The sequence below is a fragment of the Aureobasidium melanogenum genome, assembly GCF_000721775.1.
Source record: "Aureobasidium melanogenum CBS 110374 unplaced genomic scaffold scaffold_6, whole genome shotgun sequence".
Lineage (NCBI taxonomy): Eukaryota > Fungi > Ascomycota > Dothideomycetes > Dothideales > Saccotheciaceae > Aureobasidium > Aureobasidium melanogenum.
Genome location: NW_024470058.1, coordinates 353,548 through 380,670, shown reverse-complemented (window position 1 = coordinate 380,670; position 27,123 = coordinate 353,548). Strand labels below are relative to the sequence as shown.

The window sequence follows — 27,123 nt, the reverse complement described above, 5'->3', positions numbered from 1 at the left end:
ACACGCGATTTCCTTATGCATCGATGGTTCGTGCAGCGTTTCCGTCTCTTCATCCGATGCCAATACTCGTACGAGCATGTTCTTCACACCCAGCCATGACAACTCATGTCAACAGAGCGCCAGTGATGAATCGCCTCAGTCTCAGCCCATGCTACAATTACAGCCTGGTATCTGCCAGACTAGCTCTTACCCATTCCAATCGTTTCTGATCTCAACTGGCCAGAACGGCATCCAGACAGACTGTTCGCTGGGATTGTTTGAGGAAAGTCACTGTGTGGGTGGCACGAGAGAAGTGCCTTTTGACGCTACTCTTGCTTCGACTGGGCAATGCTGGCTCGTGGGTGGTCAAAGTGTGTTGCTGTCGTGTGGCGAAGGAGGAACTGCATCCGACAATCAGGGTAAGTTGCCTCAAAGTTTCCGAAGTTCTTGAACTAATGCTAACCAATTCGGTAGCTGCACACATGTATCTGTCCTCGCTCTGCAGCATTAGCGGTGATACTCCACCGTCTACCCGGCTGCAGTCATCCACAACACTCATTGCAGCAGGCACAACCACTATTGCCACGACCGTCGCCACAGCTATCGCTTCTGCATCAACCCAATCGAACTACACAACTAGCAGAATGGGAGATCTTTCTACATCTTCGAACGCAACTTCACTCGCAACCACTAGTATCACCGTCATCATCCCGAGCGTTGTCTCCATCAGCGGTAACAACGTCGAGAAAGAAGTGGTCAAGAGAGGTGGCACTGCTCAATGGGCCTTGGTCGTCGTCGTCTTTGCTAGAAGTCTTATGTATTGAAGACTGACCTTGGTCGATATCCTTATGGGATATTCTGTAAGGCGCGGAAGCATATTATTCGTCAATTGGAGAAGGAAATCGTGCATGAGCTGGACTCGTGCGCATGGAGCTTCAGTATAGATAGAAGATAGGGATAGCTTTATGTATTTGATACGGATCCTGAATACAGTCGAGAGTGCAATACTTTGTACACAAAGCCAACTCTACGGCCATAAATATCTTGCATGTATCAACGACATCCGGACAAGGTTTCCAGTCAACAAGCGCCTTGCCGTCATCTCGCAAGTTATGGATTAGCGAAGAGGCCTGGAAAGGCATTCATGAATACAAAAGCCTATTTCAGAACGTTCGTCATATTTCATCAATGATCTCCCCTCTCGAGGTAGAAAGGGGCCCTGACCAGCTGGAACATACAGATCCAGGGTTTCATTCATGCCGACCTTCGCTGTAGGAAACAAGGCTGGCAGCGTCAGAGTCGAGGTCAGGATCCCTGAGGTACAAGGCAGCATCTCCACGGTAACCAACTCTAGCGGATGAACTCATGCCGTGCTGCGACTGCCCCAGGAGGGAGTCAGTCCATCCGCGATAAAGCCCAGATTCTGAGCGGAGATTGACCTGTTTCTGTCTGGGCGCAGGGCGTCCTGCCAGAGCAGAGCAGCGCTCGCGACGGGAGATTCGGCCACCTCCTCAGGTGCACCGATAGCGGTTGAACTGGAAGAGATGGTGTCATTGGCTGCTCTTCTCTTGCTGGCGACCTTGCAAACGTCTGCTCCTGGCAATGCTGAAAGCTCAAGCTATACAGAAGTTGTTCGAGCGGTTTGAATTCATGACAGCGGTGGTCGATGCCGTAGCCTTGGTTGGTTGTTGTATCAGCTCCAAGAGCATGTACCATTTCCATCAAGCACTGAGAACATAGAGCTGTCAAAGATGTAGGCGAATTCTAGTCATCGAGAGTGTGTCCAGCAGAGCAACAAGGGTCAATGTTCCTGATTGAGTCAAGTCGTCTACTCATCCTCGTCAAAATACTCATCATCTTCCTCATCCTCCTCGTCTTCATCTTCTTCATCATGAACCATCTCGACCTCCCACCTCCCATCCACAGCTCTATCCTCTCTTTCCCTCTGCCTCCTTTCTGCTCGTCCCTCTTTTCTGACCTTGAGTCTGCACCTCCCCATACTGCCCTTCCCCTCGAACCCATCAAAATCCAACGTCCAATCCAATGGCAATTTGCCCTTTGCACCATCATCCCTAAACGGCACTTCCTCTGCATCTTCAGAAACCCAACTCCAACCTCGTTTGAGGATTATATTTGTGGTGATGACGAAGTACCCCCATCCTTTGCGGCGGATCTCAAAAGGAGGCTGTGAAAGATGGATATGTGGAGGTCGAAAGGTAGGATGCAATTGGATCTCTACAGAAGAGATTATATCCGTACGTGACGGACGCACGAAAAAATTCCATTGGTGCATATTGTGTGCTGATTCCGGCGCTGGAGAAATAAGTTTGTGCGAATTGCCGATGCACAGTGTTAGTGTCTCTATCTTTCCTGCATTAGGGTCTTCCTCGGTGGTTTCCTCGGCTTCTCGTGATTGGTAGGCGAGAGGATATTTTTGAGATAGTTGGTTTGCCAGTGTTGGATTTGGGGTTGCTGAGGTGGGGGTTCGACACATGGGACACCTTGCCTCTGTATCTGCGCCGGAGAATATTGAAGGTGAAGATGAAGGGGCTAGGATGGTCATTTGAGAAGTCATGGATACGTCCGCCCAGTGTGCCATACAAGTTGCACAGAGTGTATGGTTACAGCGTGTTGTTACGGGGTTGTAGAGAAGTAAGTGGCAGACTGGACAGAGATCTTCATCGTTGACTTCCTCTTCCTGGTTGGTGTTTTGGTTGTTTGATGATCTAGCTTGTGCGCTTCCTTCGCGAGCAGCTCGCCGTGATTCTGTCCTTGTGTCCGGAGATTTTGATGAGTTTGGTCCTTCTCGTCGTGGTGACATTGAGCGGGATTCTCGTTGGCGCATGTTGTTAAGCTGACCGAATCTCTGTGGTGCAGGAAGTCTTGGAGTTGCACAGTTGAAACAACAGGAGAATGAGTTCTTGATTTGTAGACCCAAAAGCTTCGTAGTATATAGGATGAGTTTGACAAGAATTGTATTGTTGGCAGGATTGTTATTGATGAAGACTTGATTTGATGTTCGAGAACAGGCTTTGCTGCGAGACAGGTTTGTTGGCAACCGACGAATCATGAGTGATGGCTTCGTATGGCCATCAGGTGCATCCTTCATTTCCAACGATGTCATGTCTGTTGGAGACGAAGCTGACGGATGGCGACAGGGTCGGTCCCTCATCAAGCCTTCGAAGAGCCATTGACGAGGTATCTCAGTTACACAAGTGGTTCATCGCCCGAAGAACTCTTTGAGATACTCTTTGGTATTCAAGGTACGGATCTGTGTGAAGGATGTCCAAAAAGTTTGACACCATCATCATGCTTCATGTTATTTCAAATCTTAAGGCTTCACTTGAACTTTTAGCTTGGTATGTACAGCTCGAAGTGAAATGATCATCCTGACCATCATCGAGGACATGAACAAGAAGAAAGAAGAGTGTGGATGAAATAACGTGATATATATGCTAGTAGTGTTACAGTGCCTATTCCTCCGCCAGCCAAGGTTCATGATTGCATGCTTTACCCCAATAGTCCGAATGCTCCCAGCAGGTTGCCCTGATCCCCATTGTCATACCTGCGTCTTGTCCTCGTGGACCCAATGTACCCGAAGTGTCGTAATTCTCGTTCAAACTAGAGAGATCTAGTAAGGCTTGGTCAAAGCAGCCTGGATGTAGGTCTGCGTGCATCCCTCATCTGTGCCCTGCCACTCAATCTATCTCCTCGTTAGTACGTATCTCCTTAGCATCCACAGCACTAACAGAACTTACAACGCTCTGGCCCAGCTCCTCCACACAGATGGTCCATCCAGTCGTGCTTCCATTCACACCAAGCAGATATCCTTTCTCGAGAGTCAAATCTCCGGTTCCCTCGTACTGAGCTCTGAATTGCAACTCTGAGCCAGTATGCACATCAGTGCTGTTGAAGATATAGTTGCCAATACCGTGGGGGCCCTGTTCAGGACAGTGCAGCACTCCGTCCGAAAGTGTAAATTGGGGAACACTGCCATAGCCGGGATAGGCGAGGCGGAGAAGGTAGTTAGGTTTGTAGTAGGGGTCGAAAAGAGTGGTCAAAGTGACGTTGGGAAGCGATGAAGAGTTTTGAGAGTAGGTTGGTGAGTTTGTTGTGATGAGATAGAAGGGTTGTGTGCTGTTGATGATGGGTGCGCGTTTGACGAGAGGAGAAGCAGTTGCCACGGCGGCCAGGGAGGCGGCGAGGGCGAAGATGGAGAAGCGCATGTTTGTTGTAGGTGTTCGAGATTAGATCTGGAGATATTCTGTTCTTGCTGTCTAAGAAAGACTCTGATCACAGTGAAAATGTGTGTGTTTAGGGAGAAGTAGGGAGTCAAGGATTGGCAAGGAAAGATTGATGTTATATTCATGCACCTACCCAGCATGCCTTCCCACCCATGATCAACATGACGAATGTGGTCGCAAGCACTTTTGTCAGTTTCTCTGAAACGTCTAGCAGAAACCGAAAAACGCGTGCCTGGTGTGCGTTCTGTGCTGTGCTGCACTGCATCATCCCGCATTGCACATCAGTCTCAAAATAGATGCCGGAAGGGGTGGTACAGCAAACACAGCCTTCTATCATATACACACCACATGATAGATACGAATGCCTAACACTGGATTATCACATGCTTGCAGCCCGGGCAGTTCGTTTGCAGATGTTCTGTTGTCTCGGTAAATCAATGGCCAGGAGAGAGGGCAGAAAAGTGCGGGCACAAGATCTGCAACATCCGCGGCACTGGCTGCCGTCACCCATCCCAGGAACGGGAAGTGATCAGCTTCAGTCTGGCAGCCCCTGTGAATCTATGGTTGAGAATGCTCGGCCAAGATCAAGAAGACAACCAGGGGGATGTTTGTCCAACATCCTTCGTGCAGCACACACCAGCCCTAGGCAGATTTGCTAGGATTTGATATCGGGTTGAGCGGTGTGATAAATCATCATAGGAGAACAAAGAATGGAAACTTGATTTTTCTATCTGTACAAGCTCGTTATTAGGCAAAGGAGAAGAAAGGCGAGAACTAGTTGTTCTACAGGAAGTCAATGCCAACGCCGAACTGAACACCCTTCCTGCCTTCCTCGCCCTTACGGAGGACCAATGGCAGCGAGAAGTTCAACTCGAATCGTGCGACGGGGTGAGCGTAGACAAGTCCAACACCAGCTGCACAGCTAGGCAGACCATTAGACAGTTCTTGGAAAGCATTCTTCACGCTCTGTTGGACGTTGTTGCCGCCCTTCTCGCCACTGGCTACGTCTTGAAGTGCCAACAAACGTCCACCGTTGATGAAAGTTTGGAATCTTAGAGGAGTATCCTTGCCCATGCCTGGTACAGGGAAGAGCAGACTGGCACCGCCAGCAGCATAGACGTCACCACCAACTGCGTCTTGTCCATCTCTGGGACCGAGTCCAGCAAGGCGGAAACCACGAACATCAGTAGGACCACCAAGTTGGAAACGGTCATTAATACGAGATGCAGCAGGTGCGTCAGAGCCAGACTTGGTCAGAGGGTAGAGAAGACCACCACGAAGACCAGCGGTGAATGAAATGCCACTGTCACCAGCAACACCAGGGACAGGAATAGGGAGGGCCAATTGAGACTCGGCCGAGTACTTTGCGAATGCAACATCTCCAGCAAGAGGGCCAAAGCCAGCAAGTTCACCGATGGACTTGAATAGGAAACCCCTTGTGGGGAGCATGGGAGCATCGCGTGTGTCGTTGATGAAAGTGTGTGTAATGCTGGACTTGAAGCTGTCACCAGCATCGGCGCGAACAGTAGGTGAAGCGTTCTCGGAAAGACCAGTGACTTGTCTCCAGATACCACTGTAGCCCAGCTCGTGCTTGCTGCCCCATGAACTCAACCACTTAAGTTTTGTGCTGCCACCCTTGATGAGCTCCTCATGGCTTGCCCAGCTCTTGAGGGTAGAGCTAGCGAGACCACCAATCTCGAAGCGGATATCAGGACTGCTGAGGATGGGGGTGTCAAAGTATGCCGAGTAGGCGGAACGGGTGCGCGTGCCGAGCGAAGCGTGAGCATTCAAGGATTCGGCACCACCAAAGATGTTGCGAAGGACGACATCGAGGAAAGCTGAGCCCTCGGATGAGCCGGCCTCAGTACCAGTCTTGATTGTGTAGCGAGAGCGCTCGGGAGCGTGGATGAAGACGGAGAGGTCGGTGGGAGAAGAGGACGCATCGGTCTGGTCAGGTTGATCGATGTAGGTCGAGATGGGAGCCTTGAAGATGCCAAAGCGGTTGAGCTTGTCGACAGCGCCGCCAACCTCGCGCAGAGCTTCTTGGAGAGTGTAGGGACCTTCTTGGTTCTGGGAGAGGATTGGGTTGAAGATGCGCTCGAGGAAGCCTCTGCGAGTGTGCTCGGCCTGCAAGACCTGGATGGACGAGATAGTGACGGGCTTGGTCGAGTTATAGCCGATCAACTCTGATTGACGCTGCTGTGCTTTGGCATACTGCCTGGCGAGACGCTCGTCCAACTCTTGCTGTCTCTTGGGGTCGGCCTGGTCCTGCAACAGAGCGAAGAGCTGCGCGTCGACTTGTCAGTTGATTGCGCATGCATCTGAGAGAATTGACAGACTCACATCGCTTCCCGAAGATTTGTTCGCCATTGGAGCCGCAACAGAAAACACACCGTCGTCGTCGCAAAGATAGCTATTATCGCCCGCAAACGCGCTCGAGACTTGATACACGACGCACCCCAAAGCTTACACAGCGACAGCCGAGCACGTGAACAGTATTGGGCTATGACTACTTTTCTGCTATACATTGCATTTATCAGAGGTAATCTAGTTGGAGAGGTGCTCATGGAAAGCTATCTCATGTCTGAATTTCTTCTGCTTTTTGTGTGAAGCCCGTGTGAATATCTGATTGACGGTCGAGCCAGGTGTTGGATAAGACAAGGCGGACGTTCTTCATGAATTCGCGGAAGCCGGGAGTCGGCATGCGCTGGGGCTGACGTATCGCTGCCTTCCCTTCTAGATTCGTTAATGGGACAGTTCATCTTATCACGTCTACGTACCCTTTGACCCTTCATTCTCTCCTATCGACCTCCAACACAAGCCACTTTTCCGACATTCAAGGCAAAGCACTCAGCCAACCACGAATCAGTCGCCGCATATCATAATCTCATCCCTCAAATCACATCATGGCTACACGTGCCGCCCACAAGCGTCTGACAAAGGAGCACAAGAACATTACCGAAAACCCTCCACCATACATCACCGCCCATCCCAGCGAGTCAAACATCCTAGAATGGCACTACATTCTCGAAGGCTCCAAGGACACTCCCTACGCTGGCGGCCAGTACTGGGGCACTCTGGTCTTTCCTCCTGACTACCCCTTCGCCCCGCCCGCCATTCGCATGCACACGCCTAGTGGCCGCTTCCAACCTTCCACCCGTCTCTGCCTCAGTATCTCAGACTTCCACCCCAAGAGTTTCAATCCCGCCTGGGAGGTCAGCACTATCCTTCTCGGTCTCCAGAGTTTCATGACGAGCGAGGAAATGACTACTGGTTCCTTGTCTGCCTCAGAAGCCGAGCGCGTAGTGTTTGCTCAACGCTCTCGCTGGTGGAACAGTACAGGCGGTGGCTCCTCCAACCGCACCATCCCCGGCATAGGCCAGCAAAGCAGCAACACTCGCGGTTTCGGCGCCATCAGAGCAGGAGACGGCGGCGTGAAGTTCAAGGAGGAGTGGCCAGAGCTGGACGACCAGAACTGGAAGTGGATGGAAGAGCACAAAATTGATCCTCAGACTGGCAAGACTGTGGCACCACCTCCGATTGCCAATGCTTGCTCACCAGAGACAAACGCCTTGCGCAAACGTCCTGTTGGCAGTCACGCTGGCTTGGGTGCTGTGGTCGAAGGCGGCCATGTTGCGCGCGATGCTGGCCAGAGTTGGTTGAGACGTAACAGAATGTACGTTGCTTTGGGCCTCATCTTTGGCTACGTAGTCCTGGCTCGTGCCTTGGGAGAGCCTGCTTCTTGATCATGCTTATGTCTAGACTGCATGACTTGGTTTGTGTGTAAATTAGCCTGGGCGTTGGGGTCAATTTGTCATGGGGGAACTGCATGGACGGGGCGTATTTGGGTTTACAGAAGAGCAGCGCACATGCTCTATGAAGATGCGCAGTATATACCACCACTCAATCACTTCTTCACATGGACAATTGTGCCCGCCTCATACCAATCCTCATACCAATCCGTGTCCAATGACGGCACTAGAGGGCAGCGAAAACGATCAAGCAGTTCACAGAGCAAAAATCACAAGACGAAAGTAATTTGGGGTCGTAAAAACTTTTTGAATGTTTTGGTATCTCCATATTTTCAGAAGACAAGAGCTAAGCGCAATATATTGCAGACCAGGCGATAAAGCCGTTCTGCGCGACAGTGCCACATTTCGCCATGAACCATTGTCTTTTGAACATCGAGAGCAGATGCTGACAGAACAAGACCGCCAACAATCTACAGACGACGACCACGGCGACCACCCTTTCTGCGGGTAGAGTCGGAAGGAGTGGGGGTAACATCCTCGATACGGCCAATCTTCATGCCGGCACGGGCGAGGGCACGGAGAGCGGACTGAGCACCGGGACCGGGGGTCTTGGTGCCGTTACCTGTGAACAATGTGTTAGATGATGGAGTCGTAGAAGAAGCGAAAGGAGTCAAAACATACCACCAGTGGCACGGATCTTGACGTGGAGGGCAGTGATGCCGAGCTCCTTGCAGCGGGCGGCGACGTCCTGGGCAGCCAACATGGCGGCGTAGGGGGAGGACTCGTCACGGTCGGCCTTGACCTTCATACCACCAGTGACACGGGAGATGGTCTCACGGCCGCTGGAAATCACCCAGAATTAGCCTTTGATCTCTCTCACGTCAGTTGTATATGCATCTGTCCCCACTTGCGCTGCTCGTTCTGGCGTCTTGTGTGTTTCTCTTCTTGTTCCAGCATTTTTCTTCTTTCTGTCCGTGGTCTTGTGCTCGGCGCATATGTCGAGCAGCTCCCGACTGGTGAAGAGAGAAGTCGCAATGGTCCGAGAAGAGAAACGCCCCAAGTCCGTCGGAGCGAGCGCATTGAGAGCAGATGCGGTTCAGGGAAGCACCTACGAAAGATCGGTAACGTGGACGAAGGTGTCGTTGAAGGAAGCGAAGATGCGAGCAACGCCGAAAACGAGCTCACCCTCACGGGTCTGAGGACCGAGCTGGACGTTCTCCTGGGCGCGAGCGGGCTTAGCCTTGGGTGCCATTGTTGCTGATGTTAGTGGGTCGACGAGAATGTGGACTGGGACGAACAAAGAGAGAGAAGTCTGTCCGGCGCTGCGACGCAGAATTTGGGCCGTGGGTCTGCCAAGCAAAGCGAACTTCCAACACGGCAGTTTCCGATCAAAGCTTGCGGAGTCGCAGCTCCCTCTCTATTTATTTTCTTGCGACGCTGAACCTTCTGTTTTCTTCCCATCACTTCACGCCTGCTCGACATTTGCGACATCAATTGCTTCTTCTGTGCGCGCACAAGAACCGCTTAATACTCAAGAGCTGGACAGCATCTCACAGTTGACACAATTCGACAATCGCAAATATGGGTGAAGCAGTGGTGGGCTTGATCGGCATGGGCGACATGGGAAAGATGTACGCTCGCCGGCTCAGTGAGGCCGGATGGAGGTATGCTTTTGCGCGCAACACCACGATCTTTGTGTGACTTTTGACTATGGTACGTTTCTCTTCTCTCCCCTCACCCTTTCACATCCATCCACCCCCGCGTTGCAATGATGACTTGAGTGCATTTGGCTCGAGTATGGCTGTTGGACACCCTGTCACCGTTCCGGTGGCAGGATCTGGCAGTCGTCAATGATGTAAAATCTCAGCTACCTTATTAATTTTGTCTGAAACGCTTCACACATCCACTGTTCTTCACACTTGAGATGTTCTCTTCAAGCCAGCCGCTGACTTTGGATCAACAGTTTCTTCTCGTAATCCGTGACAATCCTGTCAGACACAGACTGACATGCTACTCTTCCAGAGTACACGCCTGTGACCTTCCAGACAAGTATGATTTGTTGGTTGAAGAATTCAAGGACAGCGTACGAACTACCTTGCCTATACTGTATATAGCCCGTGTAATACACAACATCTTGCTGAGGCTTTCAGCAGGAAAACGTAACGGTTTTCAAGAACGGCCACCACGTCTCGCGTAGCAGTGACTATATCATCTACTCTGTTGAAGCAAAGAACATTGATGCTGTCGTCGCCGCCTATGGTCCATGTTTGTCACATATCTTACGCCGAACTCATGCCTGTCGTCCATACTGACATGCTTGGCTCACAGCTACCAAGATGGGCGCCATCGTTGGCGGCCAGACCTCCTGCAAGGCTCCAGAGATGGCAGCTTTCGAGAAACACCTTCCCTCCGATGTCGAGATTGTCTCTTGTCACTCCCTGCACGGTCCCGGCGTGAATCCCAAAGGCCAACCTCTGGTTCTGATCCAACACCGTGCCTCAGATGCCAGCTACAATCTCGTGTCAAAGATCCTATCTTGCTTTGAGAGCAAGCACGTCAAACTCACAGCCGAAGCCCACGACAGAATCACTGCAGACACACAAGCCGTCACTCATGCCGCATTCCTATCCATGGGTACCGCATGGGCAGCCAACAACCAGTTCCCCTGGGAAATGCCACGCTACGTCGGCGGCATCGAAAACGTAAAGATCAACATCACCCTCCGCATCTACGCCAACAAATGGCACGTTTACGCTGGGCTAGCAATCCTCAACCCAGCTGCCAAACGCCAGATCAAGCAATACGCTGAATCCGTAACCGACTTGTTCAAACTGATGCTAGGAGGCCATAAGCAAGAGTTGAGAGAGCGCATCGAATGTGCCCGTAAAGCTGTGTTTGGCAATGCAGACGGCAGCAAGGGACATGAATTGTTGTTGCAAGACGAGCTGCTGGATCAGTTCAGTCTGGGAGAGAAACCTGCTGCCAGCGAGCGTCTCAAGAACAACCACTTGAGTCTTCTGGCAATGGTGGATTGTTGGTGGAAGCTGGGTATTGTGCCTTATGACCATATGATTTGCTCGACACCAGTAAGAAAGATCCTGGCACTTGCACGAGAAGAAAAGACTGACTAAAACATGACATAGCTCTTCCGTCTTTGGCTCGGTATCACAGAATACCTCTTCCGCAATGAAGAGTTGTTGGAAGAAGTCATCGATACCGCAATCAACGACAACACCTTCCGTCACGATGATCTCGAATTCACGTTCGCTGCTAGAGTAAGCACCCCCTTTCCCTTTTCACCTATTCGTCTTCATCTTGTATCCAAGCTCTATACTTACACATTCACAAACAGGACTGGTCCGAACGTGTCTCGTTTGGTAACATGGACGGCTACCGCAGCAAATTCGAAAAGATTCAGTCTTACTTTGCTCCTCGCTTCCCTGAAGCTACTCGTGTAGGCAACGAGATGATCAAGACTATCGAGGAGAGTCTTAAACAGAGAAAGGGCAATCAGGGCAACTGATGTATACCCGATGAGAGGCAACCGAAGGAGAGCATGGGCAAGTAGAAGAGATGAGGAGGCAGAACTGAAATTATGGTTCTCTTTTTTCTACGCTTTCCCAACGGCAAGCACTGAGAACTTTGATGAATGGCCAAGGAGCAGAATAGAGACAAAAACATTTTCTCGATAAGTTCGTACATATTCGTAATTTGGTTAAGACCAACCCCTCAACCTTACAGCTGAGTAGGGTATTTGGTCGTCTCAATCTTCTCAGGGTAGGTCATGCCGTTCTGCTTGCGCACTTCATCCATAACCTCCATGATCACGATACTCTCCTGCAAGCCCTCGTACTTGCCCTCCTTTCTACCTTCCTTGATGGCAAACGCACACTCATCAGCCTCCCAGAACATACCGTGACCCTCGCCCTCAGGGTTCTTGTCACCGCCAAAGCCATTGTAGAAGCCAGAGCCCTTGCCAGGACCGGGTTGAACGAATTCGTTCTCTTCTACAGTGCCGTCGGAGAGGACGAGCTTGGTCTTTGTGGGGCGGAAGGCTGGGTGGAAGACTTGGACTTCGCCCTTGTCGCCTTGGACGCGGATGGCTGGGCCAGCGCTGCCTTTGCCGTCTGGGTCGGGAGTTGTGCGCATAGCGGTGGTGGCAATACCATGAGCGTCACCGCCGAGCTCTTGAGAGCGGGGGAATGTGAGCAGCATAGTGGTCATCTCGTCGGCACCAGTGGGGTACTTCTTGAGCGAAGAGACAACAGTGGGAGCCTTGCGTGCGGACTCGGGTTGAGTGTGGTAGAGGGTTTGGAAGACCCAGGTCAAGGCATAGATGCCGAGATCGAGAAGGGCACCTCCGGCCAAGTCGGGGTTGACCATGCGGTGCGAGTTGTCGAAGGCTTCCTCGGGCTGAGCGCCAATGGAGAGATCGGCAAAGGTACGGTGGACTTTTCCAATCTACGCAAGTCAGCGATCTCGTTCGACACATTGAATTCGATACACGTACCTTGCCGGAAGTAATGACATCGCGAACATAGATTGACAGAGGGAAGTATCTTGTCCACACAGCCTCCATCAGGAACAAGTTCTTCTCCTTTGCCTTTTCTGCCAGCTTCTTTGCCTGAGCAGCATTGACAGTAAAGGCCTTCTCACAGAGGACATTCTTGCCAGCCTCGAGACAGAGCATGGCATTCTGGTAGTGGTGCGAGTGAGGTGTGGCGACATAGATGATATCGACATTCTTGTCGGCAACCAGCTCTTCATATGATCCATAACCCTTTGCTGAAGACGGAGCGCCAACCTTCTTCAGGAATTCGCTGGCGCGGTCGGCACTGCTGGAGCTGGCTGCGGCAACAATCTCATGCTGGATATCCTTGACGTTGCGAGTTTCGGGGTTGACAGTCAGGTCTCTCGAGAAACTCTGTGAAACATGTCAGTCTTTGCCAATGGTCAATGAGTCTTCATTCCACCCACCTCGGCGATACCTCCTGTTGCGAGAATACCCCAGCGTAGCGTGAATTTGGACATGTTTGCGAGTGTACTTTTGCGACAGTTCTTTGAAAACGCGAGAAAGAAATTGATGGACGAGCCACGAGGCTGTTGGTGTTGATATATCGAAGAGGATGATGTAACCATGGCGGGGCAAAATGCCATGCCCCACTTCATATTTAGCCATCAAACACGTTCGGTGAGAACTCCATCACTAAAACTTCCACCTGCTGCAAGCCTGCAACCACTTCAATGCCGTCAAATAATGTGATCGACACTGGAACGGCAACTTCTCCAACCTTGTCCGCAATGGTCAAACCGGTTCACGTGCTGTAGATTTCCGGTGGGTAGAAATGGCATATTGCACCAGGGCGGGAGAGGTTTGAGGACTGCAAATGCGGGCCGAGTAGACAACATTGCACGACATCAGGAATGAGTGCAGAACTCTGTTGTCCGCTGAGAGATGTTCATTATCATAGCTGTCAACACAACATGAGGCTCCTTGTCCTTGAGGCACCACAAATGCCAGGTCACCAACCGAATTTCTCCACCGAGACCTCCAATCGAGCACCTTGACTCACAAGGTTCGCACATGCATTCCTGCAGCTTCTATTCATGCCGTCTGGTCCTGCCACGACTACACCAACACTAGGATCTTCAACCTCATCATTCCATGCATTCACTGCAGTTTCGACAAGGTGTGGGAGATCAGGTCTTCCTGCTTTGCGTGTTGGCGGAGGTATCATGATTTTGCAACCAAGTTCGCGTAGCTCATCGAGCCTGTCTTGGGGAATCCAATCAACATGCTCTTGATCGTGCACCACCCAGATCAAGGTTACTCGAGACCTGGACTGTCTGTTGCTTGCCAGCTCTGGATCTTGCTTTGATGCTCTAAGCAGACTCCAGACGAGAGGGAATGCTACAGCGATACCTGAACCACCAGCCACCACGACGGCGACATCCTTGTCATGGAGCATATCCAGAGCGTGTGACGACCCGTAAGGTCCATCTACTCTGATGTTCACAGAGCTGTGGAGCTGTGCGTAGCGAAGGAGATCTCGGGAGAAGCCATCCTGAGCTCGAATCAGGAAATTGAGCCAGGCATGTGAGTCAGCACTGGTTGGAGCGGCGGAGGCGATAGTGAATGGATGTGCTTGGACCAAGTGCTTGTGCGATAAGGCTGGTACTGTCAGGAAGACATGTTCGGCTGGCCTCCAACCATCCTTGATGCCAAAAGATCTCCACCAGGAAGATCGAGGTAATTGCCAATTTGAGCTTAACATCACGGTTTCTCCATCTTGCATGACGGAAAGGTCGGCTTTGATTATCTTTGACTTGAGGATCAATCTGAAGACCAGGCGGTCGATTGCAAAGATGCACACAGCTACCAAGACGTAAGGCTGGCTGTTGTGGTGATGGAACCATAAGAAAACCAGCGCAGCGACTTGAAGGACAACATGAAGTCCAAGGAATATCTCGTAGCTTCTTTGTCTGAAAGAGCCGAGCGATGAAAAATACAGCGTCTCGTAGGAGAAAAATGCGAGGAGTCCGAGCCAAATGATAGGCAAGGCAAGGAACCTCGAGAAGCTCAGACGAGTAGAAAGTGTTGTATACCAGACCAAGGTCATGCTGCCGGCGTGCAAGAGTGCAAGTAAACACATCCATTCGCCTAGTCGACGATGTATGATATTCAAACCCTCGTATGAGGCATCGGTAATTATCTTTAGTGGCTGATTCTTCGCTGCAAGAAGATACAATAGTGGTAGGTTGGCCACAAAGAGCAAGCCAGCTCGATCGGCGAAGACAAATGCGGTAGCTACCGAAAGCTCGGCTTTGTAGAGCAGAAAGAACAGGTTGATGCCAAGTAGAAGCAAGATGCCGATCGTGGTGGCATTCGAAGGAAAGACTTTGTGGACGTATGGTAGGTCAGATGGCTGGTACATGAGCCAGGCCTTGACTTGAGCAATCACCGAGGCAGTCCTAGAGGGGGAAACATGGGCTTTCCCCTGGTTGAGGAGTGGTGTCGTTTCGCCTTCATTATCATCCTTGCGAGTCTGATTTGAATGAACTGCGGACCGGTTGTGTGGCGAACGAGAGAAGGCACGTCTACGTCGAAGTCTACCGATCCTACGTCCCCAATGCCAAACCGTGAAACAAGCCAGTAGTCCTGCCAGTACGAGATTGTAAAAAAGGATAAACCTGCGCGAGAACAATATGCTTTCAATGGCCTTTCGTCGGCGTTCGTTGCTGTCATCCAAGTTGCTCAGTGTATCGACAGTGTCTGACGCTCTCGCGCGAAGCATGAGACGAAGGATGTCCCCAACATCGATGCCAGATGTTTCAGTCATGATAGAGATGGAACACAAAATGAAGGTCGGTAGAATACCTGCACTGATATCATAGAAGTGATAAGCGGAGATGGATATGATATCACGTGCATTTGGACAGGGTCTGACCAGCGCAGAAAGACTGCTGCCGTGTGCTGCAGGCTCGAAGTAAAATCTTGTGAAACACAGGCTTGACAAGACTAATACACAGATTTACATCATAGGTCAAGTCACAATCAAACAAAGAGTCAAGCGAATTTGGTGGGAAAAGACATTGAACGTTTTGAGAGCTTTTGCCATGAGCTGCATTCTACCTGTGATGCAGTGCCCGTGGGGTGTCATAAGAATCCATTACAATGCCTTTCCGTTTGCGCCTTGCTCCACCCAAAAATCAACCAGTTTTGTTGTCAAGCGAACGCTTAGTTCATGCGGGCAACGAGGGCAGAGATCTGCTCCTCGCGGTTGCCGAGGTCACCACCCTCAATGAAGTGGTTGAACAAAGGGGAAGTTAGTTTGGTTTGTGGAAGAGGATAATGCTAATGATAGACATACCTTGCGCTTGTGGAAGCCACCGAGAGGGTTGGAGAGCTTGAAGGGCCAGAGGAAGTTGGAGGCCTGCTTGAAGTTGGGGCCAACGGTGTAGATCTCGTGGATCAGGTCCTCCATGCAGACAATGCCGTACTGGCCGAGGTTCTCCTCAACGATGGCGTTGTCGGAAAGAGCGATGCGCTGCTTGTTGACCTTACCGTAACCACGCTTGTAGACGAGCTCACGGACAGTCTTGAGGTTGGGGTAACCCCAGGCAACGAAGGGCTCGACGATCTTGAGCATCTCAATGGTGGCCTTGGTCAGACGGACGAAGACACCGTTGTTGATCTGGAGAAGACGGAGGAGCTGGAGGGTCTTGCGCTTCTTGGGGTCAATCTTGTTGATACCCTTGATGCGGACAACAAAGGCAAGCTTGGCCTGGGCGGGAACGTAGAAAGAACCCTCCTGCTTGGCGACACGCTGGAGACGGATCTTCTCGCGCTCAGCATCGCGGTACTCCTTGATGTAGGACTCGGCGCGCTTGAAGATGACCTGGCGCTTCTCCTTGTTGGCCTTGAATTGTTGTCAGTAAAGGTTGGCCGGTTGTTGTGTGTGCCAGTGAACAGGATGTGTGTCGATCAGACCCGAAAGATGGTTAATTTCGACAACACCGACCCGAAGGTCTAGTCGAGGTGTGGTTGTTGTGCATCATGTAGACGACATCCTGCTCTTTCGTGGCGGCGGTGTAACTTACAGCGCGCTTCTTCTGGAGCTCAGCGGTGCGGGCCTCGCGCTCCTTCTCCTGGGACTTTCTCTTCTTGAGAAGAGTCTCAGGAACAATGTCCTGCTTGGTGGGGACCGAGCTGCGGGAGAATGTCAGAACACAAGGTTGCATTGAGGGAGTGCCTCGTAGCGGAGAACTGCAGCACAGCGGCATTCTCTACTGGGTGTGAACTCGACGGGTCCATGGGGTCTGGGAAGACCGGTTCGCAATGAATTGCGACCAAGGACCTCGACCGTACATTCTAAGGCGCCAGACGTGCAAAGACGGTTGACGGCCAGAGGACTACGGTCGGCTTCAAAAGTATCGAGGTAGCGCTGGTATTTCGCAGCGCTCCAGCGAGTGAACCGACTGTGTCTGCATTTCTCCGCGCAGAGCAGGAACAATCAATCCACGTACGTCTTGACGGTTTGGGAAGGCATCTTGACTGGTTGTTGGATGGCGAGGTCGTCGGCTTGTCAGGTCGCTGCTGAAGAAAGAAAATCCACTTCGGATTTGCATCGAAGGACTTTTCGTGCGTCGACGGTTGTTCCCGAGCTAGCGCCGCGCTAACCTTGCACCCTCAAATCTTGGCATCATCACTCTGGCTGCCAACGACATTCGGGACGCCATCACTCGCATGTCAGAGTAGTTCCTGTGTTAGATCGATTCAGTAACAATCTCGCTTTCTCAATCATGGCGAGTAACAGAAAAGGAGTCGGGCTTTCGGCCTTTTCACGCAACGCCCTCACTTCAGATCACTACGCCTCTCATGGCGCTGCTTTACGTTCTGCACACGCCGACTCTCTGGCAAACCAACTCTCAGTCTTCCAAGCTGCTCTTCATTCATTCTCTGTCACTCATGGCGCTGAAATCCGTTCGAACCCAACTTTCAGGGCCGAATTTGCCCGCATGTGTAATGCTATCGGAGTCGACCCACTTGCTAGCTCAAACCACAAGACCTCCAAAGGTAATAAGAATGAAGGCGGAAGCTTTTGGTCGCAGATGCTTGGAGGCAGCGTCAACGACTTCTACTTCGAGCTCGCTGTCAGAGTCGTCGAAGTTTGTCGCGAAACTCGTTCAGAAAATGGCGGCATGATCGAAGTGCCTCAAGTACGAAAACGTGTAGAGAAAGGACGAGGCATTGGCGGAGGACTTGAAGTGTCTGAGTATGTAGATATGCACTTTATCAAACGTTCTCGACTGACTATCTCCAGCGATGATATCCTTCGCGCCGTCAAGTCACTGGAACCCCTTGGTTCTGGTTTCACTGTCATGAAGATCGGTTCAAAGCAAATGATTCGATCCGTTCCAAAGGAACTCAACACCGATCAGTCAACTGTTCTTGAGGCTATACAAGTACTTGGCTATGTGACTGTTTCCATGCTTCAACTCAACCTAGGCTGGGAGCGTGCACGAGCTGTTGCTGTTATTGACGACCTTGTCGCCGACTCTCTGGTATGGGTAGATGCTCAAGCAGACGAGAAGGAATACTGGAGTCCAGCACTAATGCATGAAATCGGTGGTGATTGAGCCACTCGTCATCAGGGTCCCTTCAGCACGGCTGACAATGTTTGTTGCTTATGATGCAGAGCCTTCCTTCCTGACAGGCGTCTTTTCAAGAGACTCGTACAACTGGATTACACTGCCGATCAAGAACGCCCACGACCCCCAGAAGGTCGAACATGATGCCTGATATTGCGCCCAACTGCTGGGGTCGTAACCAAAAGCGGGGCACAGCGTGAAACTGTAACAGTCAGCGCGAACTCGAAAAAGAACCGGAAAGCCCTTACCCAATGCCACCTATGAAATTCCAGAGACCAATGTGCCATCCCAAGACTCTTGGAGCAGGCTGCCACCAATGCTTCTGGGTCTCGATCATGAACAGCCACCCTGACACGATGAAGCCAGTACCACCGACGACCTGAGGCGTCCAGTAGATCCCGTCGCTCAAGCCGGGCGAGAGAACATTGAGAATTCCTGGAAGGGCTGTAAACCCACTTATCCAGAAAACTGTGGCACCTAGCAACTGGCTCAGGCTAGCGATGAACCCAAGCTCATGGAAGTAGTGACTTTTGAGGTCGCTCCAAGAAGGCCACCAATCCCACGAGTCAGTCTTGGCAGGCTGTTGCTTTTCTGAGTCGAAGACGGGTGTTTCGAGCGGGATCTGGTGTGGTTTGCCCACCAAGTTGGCTTTGTTACGGTGATGGTGGGTGCAAGCGTCATCTCTAGGCACGATTTTTAAGCCACTGCCATTGCCAGCCTCCATCCTACTGAGGTGGTGCTCATACACTGACTCTACTGCAAACCCAAAGCAGCCTTCTCGATTTTCATTGATGGCTTCCAACATCAGAAGTATACTTCCGACTTCAAAAATGGTGGCTCCTATGAAAGCGGTGATGCCCCCGCCGTCGAGAACTTCATTGTGGAACTCTGATGAAGGTCGAATCAAAGGAAGGAAGGCAAAGAACGCGTTGATCACCCAGAGAACACTTCCGAGGGTGAAGATGTAAGCCACGCACCACGATATATCCCACACAGGGTAGAACGTTAGCATCAACCATATCGTATGCAGAACAGATCTCCAGTGAGCAGTGCTTCGTGGCGCAGTGACATTTGCCTCTGGATGTTCTACAGAAGGATCCTTTATGACGAGAGTGTGTCGACCTTTACGATTGTCTCGAGCTGTCCATTTGTACTCGACATTCGCGGCGGGTTGTGTGGAAGCGTCAGTTGACAAGGCGGATGCCGTGGTGCTGAGAGGCGTCGAGGCGCTTCGATGATGGGCGCGACTGGGCGATATGTGTATCTTGTGTTTGTAGCTTGCTTGTGTTGGGTTCAAGAAGCTGAATGGACCTCTGACTTTCGAGTCAATAAGTTGCAGGGCGTCATTGTTGCGAAGGGGCTCCCGGTCGTCTGTAAATTGTCTATTGCGATTTGCTTGCACAGGCGCCATTTATTTGGCGTGATACACACACACAAGCTATGAGAAAAACATGTGTTGTTGATACTGCAAGCTGACGATGATCTGAATACGACAAGTCGGGATAGCCACTGGGCAACCGGTTGATTGCGCCTTCCTAACGTCACATAAACCTGGAATCATAACAGAGGAACGCGGGCTGGTGTCAACTTCCTCCCCCTACACTTGCCGGTGCTTCCGCTGCTGCTAGAGAACGAGAATTTGCACAGTCTGCTCGATGCAATTGAGAAAGTAGTGTCTTGATGATAAAAGCCTTGCACATCATCCTGGCCAATTTTAGCAAAATCTCGGTTGCGTGCTGCTTCAGAGTGCTGATCTGTCCGTGACGAACGGTCAAAGGTGTCGCAATGCACTACCATGGTCCACGAAGCTGGAAAGCATCTCTGACAGGATGGTGAAGTCCTGAGTTGCACGGCCTCGCGAAATCCTCTGTTTCGGTTTGTCGCAGGTCTGCGTTTCACGCATCAGGAACCTCTGCACCTTGAGTCCGTGACACAGTTCTGTAACCACAGCGGAGTTGGGGACCAGTACCAAGGTAGAGGGCTGGATCCTTGAAGTCAGCTGGAACTCTCTCCGACACCGATCTCGATCCATGACATTGTACAATGCCAACTTTGCTCGCAACATTCCGCAGCTGAACATACAGGGATATCTAAGCATCGAAGATGCCATGCCTAGGGCAATACAGGTGGAATAGTCATCTTTGTTGTCTTGTGGAGATCAGTCTCAACGGCATCTACAGTACGCAGTAATTGGTTGTTCGCTTCAGCAATAAACATTTACTATCAAATTGATTAGTGGCTTGCAAGTCCAAGAAGCGAAATGATGTGATGGACGGCAAGATGATTGCATTCTACGATCGAGAAATTGTGACAGAATCTGAGCAGCGAGCACACATGTCGGCTCGGTCATCTTGCCGAGAAAAATATACTGAAGCCACTAACAAGAAATCTTCACCGTCAGCACAAAAGAAAATCAAGGAGGATAAAAATCCACCAGAATCCTGAGCGGCAGGATCGGTTCTCGAGGACGTACATAATCTATGGGCGGACTAGCAGCGCTTAACCAGCCACCTCGCAACCTTCACCAATTGCCATGCGTGCATAAGTCGGTACCTCACGCCAATAGGCAGGGAACTACAACTGTCTAACCAAAATCTTCTTCGTACGTGACCTCTTTTGATGCGAAGGCACGGCTCGAGTTATCCAATCGTGGCCAACACTCTCGCGAATACTTGTAGACTTGAACAAACTGTGCTTGTAAACCTTCGCAAAACAGTTGTGACCAAGCGAGAGCCATCAGAAACGTGCATTTCCTGTACGTGTCAAATATGTGTGACGCGAGGCGCAGTTGGCGATGCATGGCAACGCACTGTATATCGTGGCGCCAATTGGCTGGGTGGCTGCATCCGTGTGATTGCATGTCTGCTGTGCTGCTTGCGCACTTCTCGTCGATGCACCACGGCGGATTGGGATCAAGGCTGCACTTCCAACTACACTGTTCAGCTGCAGAGAAAAGTGTCATCCTAAGCACAAGTCACAGGTGAAGAGTCATAGGAGAGTGAAGTGAAGGAGTGACAAGAATGATGTTATTTTGTACAACGACACATAGCTCGTTGGCTTGTGATAAGGTATCTTCTAGAAAACAAAACGCCGATTGTGATGCATATCCTCCGTTGACCATGTATGCCAAAAACAATTGTGGTATATAAGTGCGGAAATGAAACGCCATCAAGAATCTAGGCCACAGCCTGAACCGGTATATTTACAAAGTATGTTTGGAAGATGAAGAAAAACGTTGATCGTATCATCGCGATGAAAAAGAAATCAGCCCATATGTGAGCAGGTCGTAATGTGTGGCGTTATCTGCGTCGTTGTCTCGTGATTGTGCTTTTTGGTATGTTAAATGTCGAAAGTGGTGAATATAGACAGGCGAAGAGAATCGGAAAAGGATTTAGAAGACACGCGTCGGGAAGATTGAAGCGTGCTTTGGAAGAGTTGCCATGAACTGGCTGTACCATGGAGCAATGTATGCTTGAGGAGTGCATTGACCATTGGTGAAGAAGGCGAAGGGGCCGTTGGCCTTCTGAGGCTCCGGCGAAGGCATAGGTGGTGTTCTGGAAGCTGGAAGCTGATCGAAGTGTGCCACGGCCGTTGAGGCTTGAGAGTACTGGAGGTTCGATGCAGGCAGCTGAGACATGGGTGGGATGGGCTCCATGAGGTGGCCCGATGCCAGGTAAGCAACGTCTCTGGCAGCATCGGCAGCAGCATAGGCAGGCGAGGGCATGGGCATAGGAGAAGCAGGCTCGCTGGTCAGCTTTGGGCAGAGAAGAATGGCTTGCTTGAGTTCGGCAAGTGTCATTCTCTGAGCAGGGTTGAGGTCGAAGACTCTTCTCAAGATGTGATCAAGATCATCCGAAAGAGGGAGGATGGACTTGAGGAAGCTGCGATCCTTCATGTAGGCGCGGAAAGTAGAGTCATCCATGGAAGCCCGCTTCCAGGGGTTGCGGCCACAGGTCAGGTTGACCAGGATAACACCAAGGGACCAAATATCATTGGGAGCAGAGGCGTAGCAAGCATTGGGGCGTGAGTTTGATTGCTGGCACTCAGGGGACATGTAGAAGGTTGATCCACAGCCAAAGTCCGAGGTGTAGTAATCCTGTGTGGCGAGACCAAAGTCGGCGAGCTTCAAGGTAATACCATCGGAAGAAACCAAAATGTTCTCGGGCTTCAAGTCTCTGTGGTAGATACCAACTGAATGACAGAACTCTACAGCTTCAAGGATTTGAAGGAATGCATTCTTGGCCAAGGCATCCTGACCAATGTAGAAGCCCTGTTCAGTGATTCTTGAGAAGAGATCACCTTCGGGGCAGAATTCCATGACAACAAAGGTGCAGTCGGTGGAATCCAAGACTTTGACCAAGGAGACAATGTTGGGATGTTGGCTTACTTGGTGGTGCAGTTGGATTTCTCTTTCCTGGAAGGATCTTTGTCTAGGTTCAAGGCCAACCTTGTTAAGAGCCTTTACTGCATACTGGACTCCTGTACGGAGATCGAATGCTCGGTAGACAACTCCATAGGCACCAACACCAAGGACTTCAGTTAATTGGATGCATCCAGCAAGGACTTGGCCAAGACGGTCCTCGGGGGCGCAAGCACCACATGATCTGGGAGAAGGAGGAGGAGTAGGAATCATCTTGGAGGTGAGGTTGTGAGATGCTTGTTCTGGGGTAAGAACAAAGATCAAGCCAGCATAAAATCAAAAAAAAACTCCTAGTATGGTCCGGATTGGTTGTTATGAAAGCTCAATGCAAGCAACCACCCAAGTAACTTCTGTCTTGTCGAGGAGGTGGATAAGGAAGGTATATGAATGAGTGGATGTGCTCGGCAGAAAAAGAAAAGTTGATCGGGATAGATGAATAGTAGTAGTACCGCTCGTGTACGACGAACAGGAGGGTGTATGTATGTATTGACGGGAGAAGGTGGCTCAGGCGGGTGATATGACGAACAAACGGTCCCGGCAGAGTCTAGTTAAAAGTAGCTCGAAAGCAAAGACATGCTTCGTGTGGCATAGAGTGTTCGATGGGCTTTTTCTGGCGGGGCCAAACAGCTCTGTCCCTGACGCGAAGCATCTTGGGTGATCGTTAGCGGTGCTCAAAGCCTGTCACCCACGCCCGCGCTTACTGACTAGTGCACCGGCCACTAGCTGTGTGGCGCAACGTGTGCCTATTTCTGAGTCGTTGGAATGGTGGGTCCACAGAGGGCATGCACAAGCGCGCAAAAGCAAAGGCGTCTCGGGAAAGCTTGCAGCGTCGGTGGGGAGGTGGCACTTGGCCACCTTGCCGCATGCGACCTTGTGCTTTATTGGCCCGACGGCTGGGTGTGGCAAGGATGGACAAAGAGTGGTCGTCATGCCACTCCTGTGCGGCTGCAGAAGGACCAGCACCAAGGGACAAGCAGCAACATCCCTCGCCCATGCGACACACGGTTCGATGGAGGCGTCAGATCTGCTGCTGGGATTTTCCTTGACACCGCTGTGCAGCCTGCAGCATCGTTTCGCTCTGTGGTCAGCGCCCATTTGCCGCCCACTCGTGATTGAGGAATGACCAAGCCATGACTTCGTCTCAGGATGATTTACATTGCTGTGCAAGTGGTTTGTTCTTTGCAAGCGCCCACAGCATTGCAGCCTGCGTGTCGTTTCGCCAAACTTGCCTGATATGCTTGATGTCTATCAATAATCCCATCCATGGGAATGTGCCACGCCAATTTTCTGCTTGCAACCATCCCCAACCTTGCTTTCTGATTTTCTCGATGCTCGGTCTCGTGGCCGCCGGGTGTGGCAGAACTATCTAAGCCTATTCGCTTGCAAAAGAGATAGTGTGTACGGTAGTGCGTGGTATAACACATGGCCACTGTCGATCATCCTTCCAAGATTTGACGTTCTCGAAGATTTGGGCTGCGAAAAGGGCTTGACGCTTGGTCCGGCTTCCTTGGGTTCATGGTTAGGAGCCGCGAGCCGCCGATTGGAATCTTGACAGGTTGCAAGTTTCAAGAACCTCGACGATGCCTATTGGTTGAGGGAAATTGGCTCTCCCGGTTCTGGTCGACACAGGAGTCAGGCGCCATGGCGCCCAAGCAAGAAAGAGAAAAAGCAGATCCTTTGATTGCAAGCGTTCATTCTCATTTGCTGAAATTTGCCATGGCAGCCATATTGGGAAGCAAATTTTTTTGTGTTACGTGTACGATCAGCCTTGCGCCTCTGGAAAGCCAAGATGCGAACGTGAACAGACTTCAGGCAGCCAGAAAAAAATCGACCTGTTGTTGGTCCTGCCACGAAACATGTACTGTACGAGATGACCCTGCCTGCCACACGAGTAACGCAAGCTGTTGGTTTCTGCCACTCCTTTGCTACGCAGGATCGACCATCAGCCCCCCTGGCCAGCCCGCGGATTGCATGCACTGTGTGTCCACTAGAACGTCATGGGCACAAGATGAGGAGATGGGACCGAAAAAGTCAAGGGTTGGCAAGGCGCTTCTAGGAGAATCCAGACTCCCAGACCGCATACGAATGACTCAACATCGCAGAAGGAAGGAAAAAAGAAGATGTGGACGGTGCAGAGAAATGCAAGCACCCTATCCTCCACTTTCACGATGAAGCCAGTCTACTTGCAGCAAGTCCCCTGCCTATCCATACGCGTCGTCGATGTCTAGTTACGATACGCGCATGACGACCGTGAGTCTCTTCCGCGACAACCGATGACAGCCCGTGCCTGGCTGGGACCATGACTGCGGTTGCTCTCTGGTACTGCTGCAAGCAGACCGATGCGCTACGTGGGAGTAGGATTCGGGATGCTTGACGATAAGCACGCATAATGAACTCACTCATCCCGTGACTGTGACGGGTGTAGGCGCATTCTTGCTTACCAACATGAAGCACATCCCCATTTGATAACGATTTGTGTCGTCTTGGGCGTGCTGCAGGCATATTCAACGACAATCGTCGTCGGTCTGTATCATCTGAAGCAAGCTGTCTTTCTGCAGGTGCATCTTCGGTACCTCGAAAATCAAAAGATAGCCACGGCACTATTCATGCATCTCACGACTACTATTGTATGGGCGCATCGGTTGGCACGGCTTTGCAAATTATATCGCGAAAAGTCATGGCAATCTCAATTTTGGAGCCTTTGAAACTCGAGTGTTGGCGAAGTGAGCGGAAAGAACACATCGAACGATGTTTGACGCTAGTGCTGCTTTGGGCGATAGTTTTGGTTGCCCGCTGGTCGATCCTACGCCCGTCGCCCAGCTTTCTTGCCCTCCATAACCTTTTGAGTTGTTCGAGCATGCCAACGCTTACACCGCTCCCTTGTGCACGATGCACATCCTTCAACCCCTTTTCATCGGCCGTTGAGCTAAGAGCACAGCTCGAGCAACGGTTCGAAGATCCCAAGCCGCAATGTCCACTTGTCCAATCAACAGTGTCTCGACGTTGGTAGTACACTTGCTTGAACCGTCAGCCCACAGGCGCGCTGGCCATACCGACAGTCTCTTTGCTGAGGTGGCTTTCAGGTCGATCAACGACTCTCGATGCTTGACGTTCAGGATGTACAGCAGCGTCTTTGGATTTGCGAAGGCCTCGGTTACCGTGTGCAGTAGTCGCACAGTCTTGCCAACTCACTTTCCCTTCCCTCTCCTTGTCTCATACTCGTTTCAATGAATCGGTTGTAATTGAAGAAGATCATCTTACATTCCAACAGTCGTCGCAATGGATCTTGTAGTCATGATATCGAAGTTCCATACATCAGAGACAGCCTATCAGACACCAATATGTCGAAACATCCTCGTGCTCAACGGCTAATATGGGATCCATAAGTCAACAAGCAACATTTGCTTCCTCTCCAAAACATGTCAACAGTCGAATATACCAAACGTCCCGTTTCATGTCTCTTGTTTCTCTTTGATTACCATGCCTCGCTGCTTCTTGCCCTCGTCCTCCAGCCGTTGCTCTACTCCGTGTGCCCAAGCTTTCCAGTTATCGCGATTGTAACGTCTACACCCATCCGAGTTGCGACTCTGCCAACCATCTACTCCACCTTCCCACCGTTCTCTTTCAAACGGCAGTGCCTACAAGAACCCGTCGTTCGTCGCTACGGGACCGTCAAGTGCCGTGGAAGGAGACGAATGACACTATCGATTGCGACCGTTGCTATGATTCTCGTGCGAGGCAGCGCCCCCTTGGAACGATCTTGCATACAGATCCTCTGCCCACAGCTGTGTATACTCGTACCACACATCACTAGGGAGATGTAGACAACGGGCTCGACCTCCGTCAGCCATGGCGATGGCGCTGATGCTGACATTGACCCACACGCTCATCGTGCAACACCGCTCAACTCGGACAGCTCCGTGGATGAGAAAGATGTATGTTTCTCCCTCTCACTCCTTGGCATTAAACGTCTACTGTGTAAGGATCCCCAAAAGAGTACGTGTTCTCAAGACAGTGTCTGGGAATAAAGGGGTCGATCTCCGAAGACGGTTTCTTCCCTGGTGAATAGTGTCGTACATTTTCATAGAAACGCTCGCGTACAGAGGGCCATGAACACACCGAAAGCAGAGGACCAGCAAGCACCAAGGCGTTGTCCACCAAAGACATTGGGAATACCATGTCTCCAATCTTAACAGCCTGTTCGGTTGCTGTACTGCCACAAGAGCTTGTTTGAGCCGCATCGTGAGGACAACAACATCCTACCAAAACTCACCAAGCGGCCGTTGGACGAACCATCAGTGCGCTCATGGTGGTGGTTGTGCTGTGCAAATTACTCAAAACATCACAATCCTGAAAGCACCAGCAATCCTGAAAACACCACAAGCCCTAATCGTAGCAAGGTAGAGAGAGGGATTGTTTATTGGACAACAACGTTGTTTCATCGCTCCATCACACCGCCAAAGTCCGACCTGAGTCGGTATAGATGTCTCGGAGCACACGTGCGGCAACAGCAATTTATCGAACGGCTTTTCCAGAAGATCGGTCGAACACGAGGTGCAATACGGCCGCAATGGAC

At 51.1% G+C, this 27,123-nt stretch overlaps 13 protein-coding genes across 13 annotated transcripts; 4 read left to right on the top strand and 9 right to left on the bottom strand.

The window, feature by feature from the left end:
* Positions 1 to 76: 76 nt before the first annotated feature.
* Positions 77 to 803, top strand: M437DRAFT_83139 (uncharacterized protein; the record flags this gene model as incomplete). Its single annotated transcript, XM_041027873.1, has 2 exons — positions 77 to 398; positions 454 to 803. 2 exons carry the CDS (start codon positions 77 to 79, stop codon positions 801 to 803), a joined length of 672 nt encoding a protein of 223 aa, XP_040881216.1.
* A 1,124-nt stretch (positions 804 to 1,927) lies between these two features.
* M437DRAFT_10429 (uncharacterized protein) lies at positions 1,928 to 2,665 on the bottom strand (the record flags this gene model as incomplete). Its single annotated transcript, XM_041018565.1, has 1 exon — positions 1,928 to 2,665. A coding segment is annotated over one exon (738 nt), but the record flags the coding sequence as incomplete, so codon positions are not given.
* A 945-nt stretch (positions 2,666 to 3,610) lies between these two features.
* M437DRAFT_64747 (uncharacterized protein) lies at positions 3,611 to 4,205 on the bottom strand (the record flags this gene model as incomplete). Its single annotated transcript, XM_041024469.1, has 2 exons — positions 3,611 to 3,682; positions 3,738 to 4,205. 2 exons carry the CDS (start codon positions 4,203 to 4,205, stop codon positions 3,611 to 3,613), a joined length of 540 nt encoding a protein of 179 aa, XP_040881214.1.
* An 801-nt stretch (positions 4,206 to 5,006) lies between these two features.
* On the bottom strand, positions 5,007 to 6,593 carry M437DRAFT_74029 (uncharacterized protein; the record flags this gene model as incomplete). The annotated part of the gene is made up of 2 exons (XM_041026162.1): positions 5,007 to 6,509; positions 6,567 to 6,593. 2 exons carry the CDS (start codon positions 6,591 to 6,593, stop codon positions 5,007 to 5,009), a joined length of 1,530 nt encoding a protein of 509 aa, XP_040881213.1.
* A 536-nt stretch (positions 6,594 to 7,129) lies between these two features.
* On the top strand, positions 7,130 to 7,969 carry M437DRAFT_44795 (ubiquitin-protein ligase; the record flags this gene model as incomplete). Its single annotated transcript, XM_041020968.1, has 1 exon — positions 7,130 to 7,969. One exon carries the CDS (start codon positions 7,130 to 7,132, stop codon positions 7,967 to 7,969), a length of 840 nt encoding a protein of 279 aa, XP_040881212.1.
* Positions 7,970 to 8,445: 476 nt separating this feature from the next.
* On the bottom strand, positions 8,446 to 9,227 carry M437DRAFT_74043 (uncharacterized protein; the record flags this gene model as incomplete). Its single annotated transcript, XM_041026167.1, has 3 exons — positions 8,446 to 8,597; positions 8,657 to 8,817; positions 9,088 to 9,227. The coding sequence occupies 3 exons, from the start codon at positions 9,225 to 9,227 to the stop codon at positions 8,446 to 8,448; spliced, it is 453 nt and encodes a 150-aa protein (XP_040881211.1).
* Positions 9,228 to 9,556: 329 nt separating this feature from the next.
* Positions 9,557 to 11,498, top strand: M437DRAFT_45487 (Prephenate dehydrogenase; the record flags this gene model as incomplete). The annotated part of the gene is made up of 6 exons (XM_041021090.1): positions 9,557 to 9,639; positions 9,998 to 10,058; positions 10,129 to 10,240; positions 10,304 to 11,061; positions 11,119 to 11,250; positions 11,328 to 11,498. 6 exons carry the CDS (start codon positions 9,557 to 9,559, stop codon positions 11,496 to 11,498), a joined length of 1,317 nt encoding a protein of 438 aa, XP_040881210.1.
* A 212-nt stretch (positions 11,499 to 11,710) lies between these two features.
* M437DRAFT_44760 (NAD(P)-binding protein) lies at positions 11,711 to 13,006 on the bottom strand (the record flags this gene model as incomplete). The annotated part of the gene is made up of 4 exons (XM_041020965.1): positions 11,711 to 11,911; positions 11,969 to 12,436; positions 12,486 to 12,899; positions 12,953 to 13,006. 4 exons carry the CDS (start codon positions 13,004 to 13,006, stop codon positions 11,711 to 11,713), a joined length of 1,137 nt encoding a protein of 378 aa, XP_040881209.1.
* Positions 13,007 to 13,497: 491 nt separating this feature from the next.
* M437DRAFT_44705 (ferric reductase-like transmembrane component) lies at positions 13,498 to 15,270 on the bottom strand (the record flags this gene model as incomplete). Its single annotated transcript, XM_041020949.1, has 1 exon — positions 13,498 to 15,270. One exon carries the CDS (start codon positions 15,268 to 15,270, stop codon positions 13,498 to 13,500), a length of 1,773 nt encoding a protein of 590 aa, XP_040881208.1.
* Positions 15,271 to 15,713: 443 nt separating this feature from the next.
* Positions 15,714 to 17,025, bottom strand: M437DRAFT_44828 (60S ribosomal protein L7; the record flags this gene model as incomplete). The annotated part of the gene is given in 4 exon segments (XM_041020975.1): positions 15,714 to 15,830; positions 15,847 to 16,395; positions 16,577 to 16,685; positions 17,003 to 17,025. 4 exon segments carry the CDS (start codon positions 17,023 to 17,025, stop codon positions 15,714 to 15,716), a joined length of 798 nt encoding a protein of 265 aa, XP_040881207.1.
* Positions 17,026 to 17,278: 253 nt separating this feature from the next.
* On the top strand, positions 17,279 to 18,115 carry M437DRAFT_45299 (ESCRT-2 complex; the record flags this gene model as incomplete). The annotated part of the gene is made up of 2 exons (XM_041021066.1): positions 17,279 to 17,751; positions 17,800 to 18,115. 2 exons carry the CDS (start codon positions 17,279 to 17,281, stop codon positions 18,113 to 18,115), a joined length of 789 nt encoding a protein of 262 aa, XP_040881206.1.
* A 48-nt stretch (positions 18,116 to 18,163) lies between these two features.
* M437DRAFT_45189 (uncharacterized protein) lies at positions 18,164 to 19,538 on the bottom strand (the record flags this gene model as incomplete). Its single annotated transcript, XM_041021035.1, has 2 exons — positions 18,164 to 18,329; positions 18,376 to 19,538. 2 exons carry the CDS (start codon positions 19,536 to 19,538, stop codon positions 18,164 to 18,166), a joined length of 1,329 nt encoding a protein of 442 aa, XP_040881205.1.
* Positions 19,539 to 21,518: 1,980 nt separating this feature from the next.
* M437DRAFT_45115 (Pkinase-domain-containing protein) lies at positions 21,519 to 22,760 on the bottom strand (the record flags this gene model as incomplete). The annotated part of the gene is made up of 1 exon (XM_041021025.1): positions 21,519 to 22,760. One exon carries the CDS (start codon positions 22,758 to 22,760, stop codon positions 21,519 to 21,521), a length of 1,242 nt encoding a protein of 413 aa, XP_040881204.1.
* Between the last annotated feature and the right edge of the window lie 4,363 nt (positions 22,761 to 27,123).